The sequence below is a fragment of the Juglans regia genome, chromosome 3, assembly GCF_001411555.2.
Source record: "Juglans regia cultivar Chandler chromosome 3, Walnut 2.0, whole genome shotgun sequence".
NCBI classification, from domain to species: domain Eukaryota; kingdom Viridiplantae; phylum Streptophyta; class Magnoliopsida; order Fagales; family Juglandaceae; genus Juglans; species Juglans regia.
In genome coordinates, this window is record NC_049903.1 from 13,670,395 (window position 1) to 13,684,447 (window position 14,053).

The window sequence follows — 14,053 nt, forward strand, 5'->3', positions numbered from 1 at the left end:
AGATTTCCACCCTCAAAATATCTACTCGTTACATACAGATAAATGTAAAATAAATATCTCAACTTTACATATAAGAGATCTGATCTACGCATTTCATCACAATCTCAAATTTACAGAACACCAAATTTACAAACAATTCTGAAACTCAAATTCTGAAACTCATCCCGTGCTCTTCAAATTTGTTCCCCCGTTGGTACGATTTTCTCTTCTAATCTCACCTCTAACTTCTCCATTTTGTTTTTCTTTTTCTTTTTTTTTTTTCTGTTTCTTGCATATTTTTTTCTTCTTTCTCCGTGTGGGTTTCGGTGAGGGACACGGAGGCTGCGCGTGGGGGATTCCGAAGGTGGGTGGGATGGTCGGCGCCTTGAAGGGGACTCGTCGGTGGTGGTCGTGAGCTTCGGTGGCCACGTACGGCGGCGTAACGTGAAACAAATGGGTTTCACCCATTTCCGTTCGGTTTCCGTGGGGGAGACTGAGATCTGCGCGTGGCCAACTTCGAAGGTGGCTGGGATGGTCGCCGCCTTGAGGAGGACTCCTCGGTGGTGGTCGTGACCTTCGGCGGCCGCGTACGGCGGCGGAATCTCACAAAAATCCGAGAAACCCATTTCGGTTCTCCTTCCACGAAGGACGTCGATGGCTGCGCGTGGGGAAGAGTGGTAGTGCCAGGGATGCTCGTCGGCATGAGGGGAACAGGCCGGTGTTGGCGGTGACGATGGCCGGGGCTCGGCGGCGGCGGGCAGCGCTGGAGGCGAAGGAGCGGTGCTCCCGAATCGCCTAGGAGAGAGAGAGAGTTTACGATTTTGTGCTTTTATTTTAATTTGTCCTATTTATAGGTGTTAAACAATATTAATTTTTTTTTTCTTTACAACTTTACTTTTGTTCTTACTTGAATATTACATTGTTGAATTTTTTATATAGGTTAAGCTCCGTGAAGTTGAAAGTGGAAACAATATATCCCAACAACTAGCCACTCATAAAATTATCAAAAGTATGGATTCTTTAACTTTTTAATTTCATACTGTAAATTAATAACTGAATTAATTTATTTTGCTTCTCTGATTTTGGAATTTTTTAAGTCATTTATTTAATATCATTTATTCAATATTTATTCTATATGAACTTTGAACTGTTTCAAATTATAATTTTGAGTTTATTCTTTTTAAATTATTTCAAATTTTCTATTTATCATTCGTATAATAAATATTTGATAAAAAATTAATAAAAATTAAAAATAATATGGAATGTAGAGTGTTAGAAAGTTGTGAATATTTTTTTATAATAAATACTACTAACCAGTATAAATAGTAACTAACAATGCTACAGTATGTGATATAATAATAAATAGTACTGAACATTACTCATGAACAATAATAAACAATTACAGTAATAAACAGTTATAAACAGTAAAATAAAGCTCCATGAAATTGAAATTGGAAAAAAAAAATATCTCAATAACTAGCTGCTTATAAAAATATCAAAAGTATAAATCTTTTAACTTTTTATTTCCATACTGTGAACTAATAATTGAAATAGTTTATTTTTCTTCTCTGATTTTAGAATCTTTTAAATCAATTATTTAATATTATTTATTTAATATTTATTTCGTTTGATCTTTGAGCTGTATTAAATTATAATTTGAAATAAAATTTTATTCCAACATATTTAAATGTTACATCTTATTAGTTACATATGCATGTTTATAGAAAAAAAAAATTTAAAAATTGTTATAAAATTACTCATAAAACTCTACCGACAAATTTAGTTCTATATATATGTTAATACTTACATTAATATTTACAGTTTTACCCATATAATTATACATAATCAATTAGTAAAATATTAAAATTTTTAAAAATCGAAAATTTAATTAAATAATTTGATAAAATAGAATAAACATTCAATAAATTTAATATTATGCATAAACTTGTATTTTAAAATATGCTCCAAGAACAAAATGAAATAAAAATTTTATGAATATTGATAATAAAGTTTGTAAATAATAGAGATGTAATTTCCGATTATATATAATTAAATTTCTCAACAACTAGCTGCTTATAAAAATATCAAAAGTATAGATATAGATATTTTAACTTTTTATTTTCATATTATAAATTAATAACTGAAATAGTTTATTTTCCTTCTCTGATTTTAGAATCTTTTAAATCATTTATTTAATATCATTTATTCAATATTTATTCTGTTTAAACTTTGAACTGTATTAAATTATAATTTTAAATTAAATGTTATTCCAACATATTTAAATGTTATATCTTATTTTAGTTACATATGCATGTTTATAAAAAAAAAAATTTTAAAAATTGTTATAAAATTACCCATAAAATTCTACCGACAAATTTATTTCTATATGTAAATACTTACATCAATATTTACAGTTCTACTCATATAATTATACATAATCAATTAGTAAAATATTGAAATTTTTAAAAATCGAAAATTTAATTAAATAATTTGATAAAATAAAGTACACATTCAATAAAATTAATATTGTGCATAAACTTGTATTTTAAAATATGCTTCAAGAACATAATGAAATAAAAATTTTATGAATATTAATAATAAAGTTTATTAAAATATTTTTAAATTATAATTATATAATTATACTTTTTTTACTATTATTTTACTACTAAGCAAATTTTATTTCCTTTTGCTATTTATATCTAAATTAAAAACCTCATAATTTATTCTGATTACAGTTTTACCCATATAATTATACATAATCTATTACTAAAATGTTAAAATTATTAAAAATCAAAAATTTAATTAAAGAATTTGACAAAAACTTGAGACAAAAAATATATATAAAAACTTGCAAACAAAATATAACATTTTCATGAATTTCAAAATTTGTTGTTTCCTTTTATTTGTTTAAATATTTAATTTAACTGTAAGTTTTTTATTTCTACTTTCTTCATCAGTAATTCATGCTATAACAATTATATAATTTCTATATCTATTGGTGGTTTATTTCTAATTTTCATTATCTTTTTTTACAGCTTCGTTAAATTTGCTGAGTTGACTGAGTTTTTTTAGTCTTTTATCAAGACTACCAAGGTAACCAACGATGTTATAAATATATCTTTTTCAATAGGTTGTTTTATTCTGTTGGAATACATACTTAGATTAAAAAAGTTTTTCAATTTGCATCATTATGAGTTTCTCTTTTATCCAGTTATCGAGAAGAATTATTTCATTCCATATATAAATGAAAAGTGGTAAGCTTATATTAATAAATTAGTACAAATTTATCATTATATGATTAATTAATTCTTCGATATTCTTATAACTTTGATTCTTGTTTAAAATGATTCCCAAGGTACTACAAAACCTTCTAAGATAAACAATTTATATGAGACTCTTTCTTTAGAAGAAAGAGAACATATACGACAAAAAAAGAAAGAAAAACATCTACAACAAAGGAATTTTACGAATGACACTACTCAACATGAAGAACAATTTTTCTCCCAACCAATCGTTGAGGACGAAACAAATGTGTTGGGAGATCATATAGAATCCGTACACAATAATGAAGAAGTCAGGCCATATTGTACAAAAAGACAACGCACTTTTCGTGCCGAAGCTGGAACCAGTGATATATCCTCCGTTGAACAATTAGATTATAGTTCTAATATTGGTAGTTCTGGAGCACTCTATCAGGAAATAAACACAGTTGAAATTACATCAACAAAATCTCTATTTCGGGGTAAGAAAGATATATAAAATTAAATCGTATTTCTTTTCATTCTTTTCCTTTCTTTTCCTTCTTTTCCTTCTTTACCTCATTTTTATGATTCATTTTTCCTCCATAGGAAATCAACATCAACAATCAGCTGGTCATAGAAAAATATTACAAATAGTGCCATTTGAGGCAACTCTCTTACCATCAGTACCATTCTGTAGATTTTGTGAAGCAAAAAGATTTCAACATGAAACAAAAGGTTTTTGTTGTGCCGATGGAACAATCTCTTTAACTACAAATGATGTTCCAGAACAACTTTACCATTTGTTTACTTCCAACACAGTTGAATCAACCAACTTTCTTACGTATGTTCGCACATACAATAACAAATTTGCTTTCACATCATTTGGAGTTAAATTTGATAGAGATTTGTGTAGAAGGAACAAAGGTATTTACACATTTCGAGCTCAAGGTCAAATTTATCATTACATTAATGACTTAATTCCTTTGGATGGACATCCTTCATATCTACAATTATATTTTTATGATACCGAACATGAATTGGACAATCGTGTTTATGACATTGGAAGATTGGATTCATCAACTGTTGCTCAACTTATGGATATTCTTCATGTTAATCCATACTCAACATTCTTTCGAACTCTTGGAGATCTGCCCAATTTGGAAAATCACAAAATTCATATCAGATCAGATGTGGGTTTGGATCAGCGTGTTTTTAACACTCCGTCAGCTTCTCAAGTAGCAGTTATTTGGATTGAAGATGATGATTCAGAACATTTGAGAGGACGAAATATTGTGGTATTCAATCATGCAGGTGGAAGTCATATAGTCCAATACTATTTTGGCTGTTATGATCCACTGCAGTATCCATTGTTATTTCCTTTTGGTGATACTGGTTGGCACCAAGGAATATTAAGAATAAAGAAAGGTGATAGACTACCACAACAAGTAACAAGAGCATCAGTTCGACCCTCAACAATCAGTATCAGCAGAACAACTGCTTATAAAGGAACAAGAAGGTTAAAATAATTATTCTTCTTTTAACTTTTAATTGTTCTAATATAACAATGTTATATTTCTAATTTATTAAATTTATTATCTTACAGTGCTGAAAAAAAATAGAAAACAACAGGTTGTCTCATGTCGCGAGTACTACTGCTACAAACTTCAAATTAGGAAAAATACAAAATCTATTTTACTATTCTCGGGCCGTTTACTGCAGCAGTTTGTTGTTGATATGTACGTAAAAATTGAGACGTCAAGATTGGATTATTTTCGTAATAAGCAACAAGAGATTCGATCTGAAGTATATCAAGGAATAGTTGACAGTCTATCAATTGGACAAAGCAATGCTTCCAAAGTTGGTAAACGCATCATTCTGCCTTCCTCTTTTATTGGAGGTCCAAGAGATATGCGTAAAAGATATATGGAAGCAATGGCTTTAGTCCAACGCTTTGGAAAACCGGACATCTTTTTAACCATGACATGCAACCCAAGTTGGAAAGAAATCTTAGATGAATTAGGTCCACAAGAAGAAGCACAAAATCGTCCTGATTTGATTGCACGTATCTTTAGAGCAAAATTAGAAGAACTGAAGGATGAATTATTCAAACGGGAGATATTTGGGAAAGTTTCAGCATATGTATACGTCATCGAACATCAAAAAAGAGGACTACCACATGCACATTTCTTGATCATACTACAAAGAGATTGGAAAATCTATGCTCCAGAATCTTTTGATGAAATGTATCAGCAGAAATACCTGACAGAGAAAGAAATCTACATTTGCACAAGACAGTAAAAAGACATATGATGCATGGCCCCTGTGGAGTACTGAATCCGAACAATGTGTGTATGAAAGCAAATGGCAGTTGTAAAAACCACTTTCCAAAAGGTTTTGTACCTAACACAACCGTTGGAATCGATTGTTTCCCACAGTACAAACGTTGTGATAATGGAATGACTGTCAAAGTCAGAGGTAAAGATTTAGATAACCGTTGGGTTGTTCCACATAATCCATATCTCCTCGCAAAATTTGATTGTCACTTGAATGTAGAAATTTGCTCAACAATCAAAGCAGTCAAATACCTTTATAAGTACATTTATAAAGGTCATGATCGTGTTGCTTTCAACTTGATTCCTGGACAAAACATCCAAGATATAGATGAAATCCAACAATTTCAATCAGCCAGATGGATTGCTCCACCAGAAGCTATGTGGAGAATATATGGTTTTATTCTTAATGAAATGCATCCATCAGTTTACAGTTTACATCTACATCTTGAAGATCAACATCTGGTAGCTTTTCATGCACATGACAACCTTAACAATGTTCTGAGATCTGATTTTACGGCAAAATCAATGTTGACTGAATTCTTTTCAACAAATCAAACTAATGAAAATGCACGAAAACTACTGTACAAAGAATTTCCTGAAGCTTTTGTTTGGAACCAACAACACAAAATATGGACTCCAAGAAAGAAGAAAACTGTTATAGGCCGCATTGTTACAGCAAGTCCATTCGAAGGTGAAAGGTATTACTTACGGATATTGTTAAATCATATAAGAGGCCCTTTATCATTTGACCACATCAAAACAGTTGGCAACGTCACTGCACCAACCTTTCGTGAAGCAGCTACATTACATGGTTTGTTACAAAGAGATACCAGTTTGCAAGATTGTATGCAAGAGGCTTCCTTATACCAAATACCACACAGTTTAAGACGGCTATTTGCAACAATTTTAGTATACTGTAATCCAACAAATCCTAGAGAACTTTGGGAATATTTTGAACAAGATATGTCAAGTGATTTCCAAACAAGTGTTGCAACATCAGCAGATATTAGGACAAAAGTCTTACGAAGCATCTCTTCTACACTTGAATCGATGGGAAAAGACAAACATGTTTCATTTAATAGAACATGATGTCTCTTTTGATCAGAACGAAACTGAAGCTAGAGAAATAAATGATGAATTTGCAGTTCTGATACCAGAAGAAGATCTTATGGCTTCGATGAGTCTTAATTCTGAACAACAACACGCATATGAATCAATTTTGCAGAAAGTCCTTCTAAATGAATCTGCTGCATTTTTTATTGATGGTCCGGGCGGAACAGGGAAAACATTCTTATATAAAGCACTTCTCGCTACAGTAAGATCAAGAAACTTAATTGCTCTTGCAACTGCATCGTCTGGTGTTGCTGCATCTATTTTACCTGGAGGTCGAACAGCCCATTCACGCTTCAAAATTCCATTAGATCTTGACAAAAATAGTACTTGTTGTGTAAGCAAACAAAGTGCTCTTGCCAAATTGTTACGTCTTGCAAAGCTAATCATATGGGATGAAGCACCTATGTCTAGAAAAGAATGTATGCAAGCATTGGATAAAATGTTACAAGACATAACTGATTCAAGGTTACCATTTGGTGGAAAAATTATCGTTTTCGGTGGAGATTTTCGTCAAGTCTTACCTGTGATTCGGAAAGGTACAAGACAAGAAGAAGTTAAAGCCAGTTTAGCATCGTCATATTTGTGGTCTACTTTAACTAAGATTAGGTTGAGTGAGAATATGCGAGCAAGATTCGATCCAAACTTCTCAAATTATTTACTTCAGGTCGGAAATGGAACAACACCAATCACAATTGAGAATAAGATCAAAATTCCCAATGAAATGCTCATTCCTTACAAAAATGATGTGGAGTCTTTAGATGATCTGATCGATGCAGTCTTCCAAGATATTGGCAGCTATTCAGAAAATTTATCCGAAATGACAAATCGAGCTATCTTGACACCAAAGAACAACTCTGTCGATGAGATAAATACAATACTTATTCAAAGATTTCCTGGTACAGTTACACAATACTATAGCTTCGATGAAACGATTGATACATCAGAACAAGGAATCATGGAGGATTTTTTAAATACATTGACACCAAATGGACTTCCACCTCATGAGCTGTTATTAAAAAAAAATTGTCCCATCATGTTACTCAGAAATGTCAATCCTTCAGAAGGTTTATGCAATGGAACACGTCTTATTTGTCGCAACTTTGAACGAAATATCATTGATGCTGAAATTGCAGTTGGTCACCACACCGGAAAAAGAGTTTTCATACCAAGAATTCCTTTCTTGCCAAATGCAGATGACAATAGTGGTTTTCCATTCAAAAGAACACAATTTCCTATCAGATTAAGTTTTGCAATGACAATAAATAAAGCACAAGGACAGACATTAGATTTTGTTGGTGTATACTTGCCTCAACCTGTATTTTGTCATGGCCAACTTTATGTAGCACTATCAAGAGCCAAGACTTCTGCTTCAGTAAAAGTTCTTATAAGACCAGTATCAACTCAAGATTGTGAAGAAGCTGAAACAAATAATATTGTTTATAAAGAATTACTAACACTAACATATCCATCATAAACTTCTGTAAGTAATCAAATTTCAATATATACCTCTCAATTAAATACAATTTGTTTTTCCATTATGTAATTTTCAGAATTTCTTGTTTTTCTATTATTGAAATTGTCTTATTTAAATTCAATTGTTTAAACTAATTTTTTTTTCTCTTCATTTATAAGTAGGCTTCAACATGCGGACTATCTATACATCAATCAAAGACATTACTCCAAGTACAAGAAATTGGAGCATCAAGATGATTGTTTCAGACAAATCTCCCAAACGTACTGCACAACATTCACCGACAAAATATCAAAATCTGACATTGATAGACCCTAAGGTAACACATTGATATCATTATCATTCTTGCAAAAATATACTTAATATTTATATTATATTCCTTCACATGATATATCCAAAATAAATATGTTTTCCCCTTACAACATAGATTCATTCTAACTATATTCTCAGATTAAATCTTATATATATTTAATAAATACTATTTTACAATCAATAGAATATAATTAACTATTCATTTATACAATATTATGCAGGGCAACCGACTACAAGCAACAATTTTCGGCAAAGATATAGACCTACGTAATGACATGTTGCACATCTTCCGGTCTTACTACATCAGTAATGCTTATGTTAAGCCTTTAGATCCCAGGCATAGAATTGAAGCGCATGAATACCAGTGGATCTTAAATTCAAGAACAATCATCGAAAACATTCAAGATAACGAAGTGGAATTACAACCACCAGAATATGATATTATCCCATTCACCAATCTGCATGAGTACAAAGACACTGGAACTGAAATAGGTAAATATCACATCGATATATTTAACGTACATCTTGATATTCTTATTCAGTTTTCACAATTTTTTTTTTTAACATAATTGGACAGCTATTCTGGCGATCGCAATATACATGAAACCTCCTAGAGAAATTACCTCAAAACATGGGCCAACAAAGATTCAAGAAATATATGTTATCGACCAGAGGTAAAAAAGATTTCTCAACTATATATGTGATATTAATAAATTCTTTAATTAACTTATTTTCAATACTATTTCATCATGCTACACTTTTAAATATTTTCTCCTAAAATTTACAGCCTAATGCCCATATGGTTGACTATGTGGAGTCGATTTGTGGATGGTGAATGCCAAACAATCTCTGATATTATTGAAGCTAAGCCAACTCTACTCGCAACACGTATAAAAGTTGGTTCATACAATGGTATATCACACAACTTATAACATCAACATTTATTAAAAATAGAATGTTATTATCTACTAACAAATATCTTTTCTTTATAATATAGGTCTCTCTCTTTCGTCTCAACCAACAAGTGTATTTACCTTAAATCCTGTCATCCCTGCTGCAACTCCATTATGCCAATGGTAATTCTTTCTTACTTTATTATATACATATACAATTTGTACCTACTATATCTTTTCCTCCATTATTTCTCTCATTCATTTTAAATTATTCTAAAAATATTTAGGACAATGCTAAACCATGCACTGCTTGAAGAAATCGTCGAAAAAAATCTACATCACACAACAACATCAGTATCAGCATCGACATCAAATGTTGACATGATAGACATAATTAAGCTTGATGATCTTGCTGGTTTTCTTAAATCATTACAGCCGATGACGGTACATTTCTAACCTTATCTTAAGATTACATATTATTTACAACCACTAAAAATATATACCTGTTGCAAAATTAATGCAGAAAGCAAAATTTTGGATTAAAGCAACTATTTGTGTGGTTGATCTCCATCAAATATTCTTCTACATGTCCTGCATTGGATGTAAAAAGTGGACTGGATATGAACAAAATGAAAAATTTCAATGTTATCATTGCAAATATATGAGTAATGCACAACCACGGTATACATCTTATATTCATATTTTACGTCGTAAATATTCCTTTAATCACTTTTATATTATATTTAAATTATTGCTTAATCATTCAGACTAAAAAATATAGTTTGTTTATATAGCTGTCGAGCTTACATCGAAGTTGACGATGGTAATGGACGACTAGGAGCTGTCATGTTCGGTAAAATCGCAGAAGAAGCTCTAGGTTGCACAGCAATCGAACTAATGGAACATACAGGAGAGGTAACCAACTTATTCAAATTCCAATTTATATTTTAAAAACATTTAATTTTAGATATTCAAATAGGAAGTTATTAAAAATATATTTTACATTAAATTTATTCACCATACAGGAACATTTACCGTATATCCAAAATATTGCAAAATTATGTTCAACAAAAAAATGGATCATACAATTGGGTGCAGATTTAGATCAACTCCAAAAACAACGTCACAAAAACTTCAACGTTCTCTCCATAAATGCTGCGAATGAGGAGAACAATGCTGTGAATGAGGAGAACACACCACTTTGAATCCATTATGTAATATTCAGTTGTTTCAAACTTTACTTTTAGTACCAAAAGAAACAATTATGTAATATTTAATCGTTTCAGACTTTACTTTATGTAATATTTAGTTGTTTCAGACTTTACTTTTAGTACCAAAAAAACAATTATGTAATATTCACTTTCCTGACTTACTTAAACATATAGTCTGTCTAAATCTATTATCAGAGACTTTAAACAATTATAATTTGCTTAAACAATTAATTATGTTATCTTCATAGACCTTATCATTAATTTCTCTTCTTCTACACTAGATGTTTATATTTTAGAATAATCTAACACAGGGCAAACGTGCATCGCACGTAGTTCCACTGCTAGTATATATATATATATATATATAAAGGAATATTATTGCTAAGGAGGTATGCAGCTTATCAAGCATCGTGGACAGAGAAAGCATGGTCCCCATGCATGAATGCATCAAGTGATGATAGGTGCCTGAAAATTTAGGATGAATTGTTGGAGTCCTTTTCTTAGAGTTCCAAGTGTCTTTCTTCAATTGGGAGACCTGGATATTCCAAATCAGCATCACCTTAATTATAACTTTATTCGTTGTGCCTATCCCATCATACATTGAACCCAACATTCATAACCATCCAATGTCTCACTAATATAAAGAGCGTGACATATATATATATATATATATAATTATATTAAAGATTGATCGAGGAATATAATCAATCCATGATTCCTTTTTAATCACATGCATGTTCTCATGTAACTTTGATAAGAGTATCCAAAGTATTTGTAAAGCAGAATTGTTACAGCCCTTACCGCTTTTTCCAGTTGTAGCCCCTACCCGTTTGCTGCATTAACCTAAGACGTACAAATATTGGAAAAAATCAACAATTAAATTTTTCAGAAGAAAGCATAAGGGGGTCTTAATTAACCAAGTAGTACGTACGTACGAAGCCTTACTCCCATGTAAAAAAATCTAAAACACACTCCCAAAATGTGGGAAAAAAAAAATTATGCCTTTTTTAATTAACAAGTGGCCGCCAGCGTTCAAACTACACTCTACATGATTTTGGGTTGGTTTGTTCAAACTACGTGTTCTTAATTAGACCTTACCCACTATAAAAAAAAAAGCTTTTGTGACTAATTTATTTTAATTAAAAGACTATTCACAACTAATTTTAATTATAAATAATCATTTTATTAAAATTAACTGGTCGTAAATATATAATTTTCTTATAATAATCATTGAGATTCTCCCCCGGCCTCGTAAAATAAGTTTGATCAGAGAGCTGTCATGTCTTTATCTTAAGGATTCATCTAACCAAATGGGTGGAAGAAACAACTTCTCCTCATGAGATACATGACAATAATTCTTGACTTAAAACAATTCTTTGCATACAAGTGTTAGCCAGAGAGAACTAAGTACATCATGTAACTCATGTTCTTAAAAAAAATTAGGCGGGATAAGGCTAACAGTATTAAACTTTATATATTGTTTTGTGGTCTAGATCAGTTTTTGTTGTATATGCTTTTAATTAATCATGCATGCTTGCATTGCCACCATTATGTGACAAAACCAACAAGCTAGCTAACTAGTTCCTACCTACTGCATGCCAGCTTTTCCACAATAATACGAACATAAATTATTTAACTACTAATCCCATCATCTGCCTTACCAAGTTAGACAGAAAAGCTTTACCTTTTCTTTAGAAAGAAAACAAATCCCTCCAAGTGCCGTCGTCAGAGAGGAAGGGGTGAGCTTCGGCTCTACCTTCCTCTTCATTTTCTTTTCATTTTCTTCTTCCTTTCCACTATCTATTTATGAATATATTTTTATGGTAGTATTTTTCTACTGGTGTGGATTTTCTTAGATCTATTGCACTCCGGTCATGAACAGTCGACACGTGCCCCACCACGACGTTCCCCTCCCACCGATCTATTTGGATGACACGGAACTGAGCCCAATATTTAAGATCGTGGCCTTCACGTGCAGTTTGTTTCCGCACTTGGTCTTCACACACCGCCACACTCCGTCAACTCCGCGGGCTACACGCGCCGCACCAGCAGAATCACCACCCTCCAATCCTTCAGATCGGCCAGACGCCTCCTCCATTCAATCGGTGCGTGGTCCTCACGTGCCACTCTAGAGGAGTGGGTTAACTATTCCTCCGCTGCAGATCTGTTCTTCCCCTGCTGGTCTATCCGGATTATTGCTTTCCCTAACCGATGATCTTGTGAGAGAGATTAAGGACTTCACTAACAAATACTTCAAGACTTTAAACTACAGTGCATCCATTTGCACCGCTTCCAGCAGTGGCTTGCCTTCAAAATGTCTTTTAAGACGGTTCCCTCTTAGTAGGGCTTGGGTAGAGACCAAGAAATTAGTCTCAGAACCTTTTTTTTTTTTTTCTTTTTTTTCATCACATTTGTGTTGTGTTTGTTGTCTTGGGGTATTTTGTTGGGGAACCTCACCCCCTCTAACATGTATCATCATTTATTTTAATGAAGTTTACTTGCTTAAAAATATGTTATTTAACTACTAACTACAACAACTATTTACAATATATTTAATGAGTGATGCTAGTATATCGTCCAGCTTTGATTGATGGACATGCCCACTAGTACAAATTTTATTTTTTATTTTTTTTGTCCTTCTCCTTTTCACATTTTTTAATTATCTTTAAATATTTTTAAAAAATATAAAAATACGTCAATACACTAAAAGTTATTTCCTTAACTATTAAGTAAAAAAAATATTTTAAAAAAAATTTAAATACATGAGCGGTCAAAATGAGGCACAAAGTTGGACGACATACTAGTATTTTCCATATTTAATTAATTTTTCTTGAATATTACCACACATTTATTTTGATATATCTGTTTGAGTACTGTATGTTCTATCCCTGGTCATCTCAATTCTTTGGCTGAAATAAATATTTACATATTGTCTGGTTGTTTTACTTTTTTAGTTGTGTGCATGGAAGACTTCTAGCTAGACAGATATGAGAAGATGGAAAAGCGTGTCATGAATGATGAACTTCTACGAGTTCCATCAAACACCAAAAGCAAAGCTCAAAACCTATATGTACGTGTGTGTGTATATATATATATATATATACACATACTAGTAAGGGTGGTACGTACAAGGCATGTATGCCCCTTGAACGTAGTGCCCAATTGGTGGAAAAAAAAGATATATTAAAAAATAAAATATTTTAACATAAGTAGATTATAGTAATAATTCATTTAAATTGTGTGAAATATTAAAAAGTTAGCGAAATTTAGGGACAAAAATGAAAAAACACAAATAAAACAAAAGGGAATCGAGGGAAAAAATTGGGAAACAAAGAAAAAAGAATGGCAACAACGTAAATATGCGAATAAAATAGAGAGACAAAAATGGAAAGAAAAGTGGTCGAAAAATTACTTATCATGATACTAAGGGACACAACCGTAAAATTCGAACAAAATAAAAGCAAATTGAGGGAAAAAAAGGGAAAAGAAACAAAAAGGA

At 31.7% G+C, this 14,053-nt stretch overlaps 2 protein-coding genes across 2 annotated transcripts; both read left to right on the top strand.

Moving 5' to 3' along the window:
* The first annotated feature begins 4,955 nt into the window (after positions 1–4,955).
* LOC118347979 lies at positions 4,956–5,519 on the top strand. The gene has a single exon (XM_035688689.1). The coding sequence runs from the start codon at positions 4,956–4,958 to the stop codon at positions 5,517–5,519; it is 564 nt and encodes a 187-aa protein (XP_035544582.1).
* A 158-nt stretch (positions 5,520–5,677) lies between these two features.
* On the top strand, positions 5,678–8,711 carry LOC118347980. Its single transcript, XM_035688690.1, has 3 exons — positions 5,678–6,571; positions 6,660–7,675; positions 8,672–8,711. The coding sequence occupies exons 1-3, from the start codon at positions 5,678–5,680 to the stop codon at positions 8,709–8,711; spliced, it is 1,950 nt and encodes a 649-aa protein (XP_035544583.1).
* Positions 8,712–14,053: the final 5,342 nt, after the last annotated feature.

Excerpts from the sequence above, each read along its gene's own strand:
- LOC118347979 (XM_035688689.1), top strand. The coding sequence starts at position 4,956 with ATGTACGTAAAAATTGAGACGTCAAGATTGGATTATTTTCGTAATAAG.
- LOC118347980 (XM_035688690.1), top strand. The coding sequence starts at position 5,678 with ATGACTGTCAAAGTCAGAGGTAAAGATTTAGATAACCGTTGGGTTGTT. Across the intron at positions 6,572-6,659 it reads CAGCAGATATTAGGACAAAA|AACGAAACTGAAGCTAGAGA; the intron begins GTCTTACGAAGC and ends TCTTTTGATCAG. Across the intron at positions 7,676-8,671 it reads GGACTTCCACCTCATGAGCT|GGCAACCGACTACAAGCAAC; the intron begins GTTATTAAAAAA and ends AATATTATGCAG.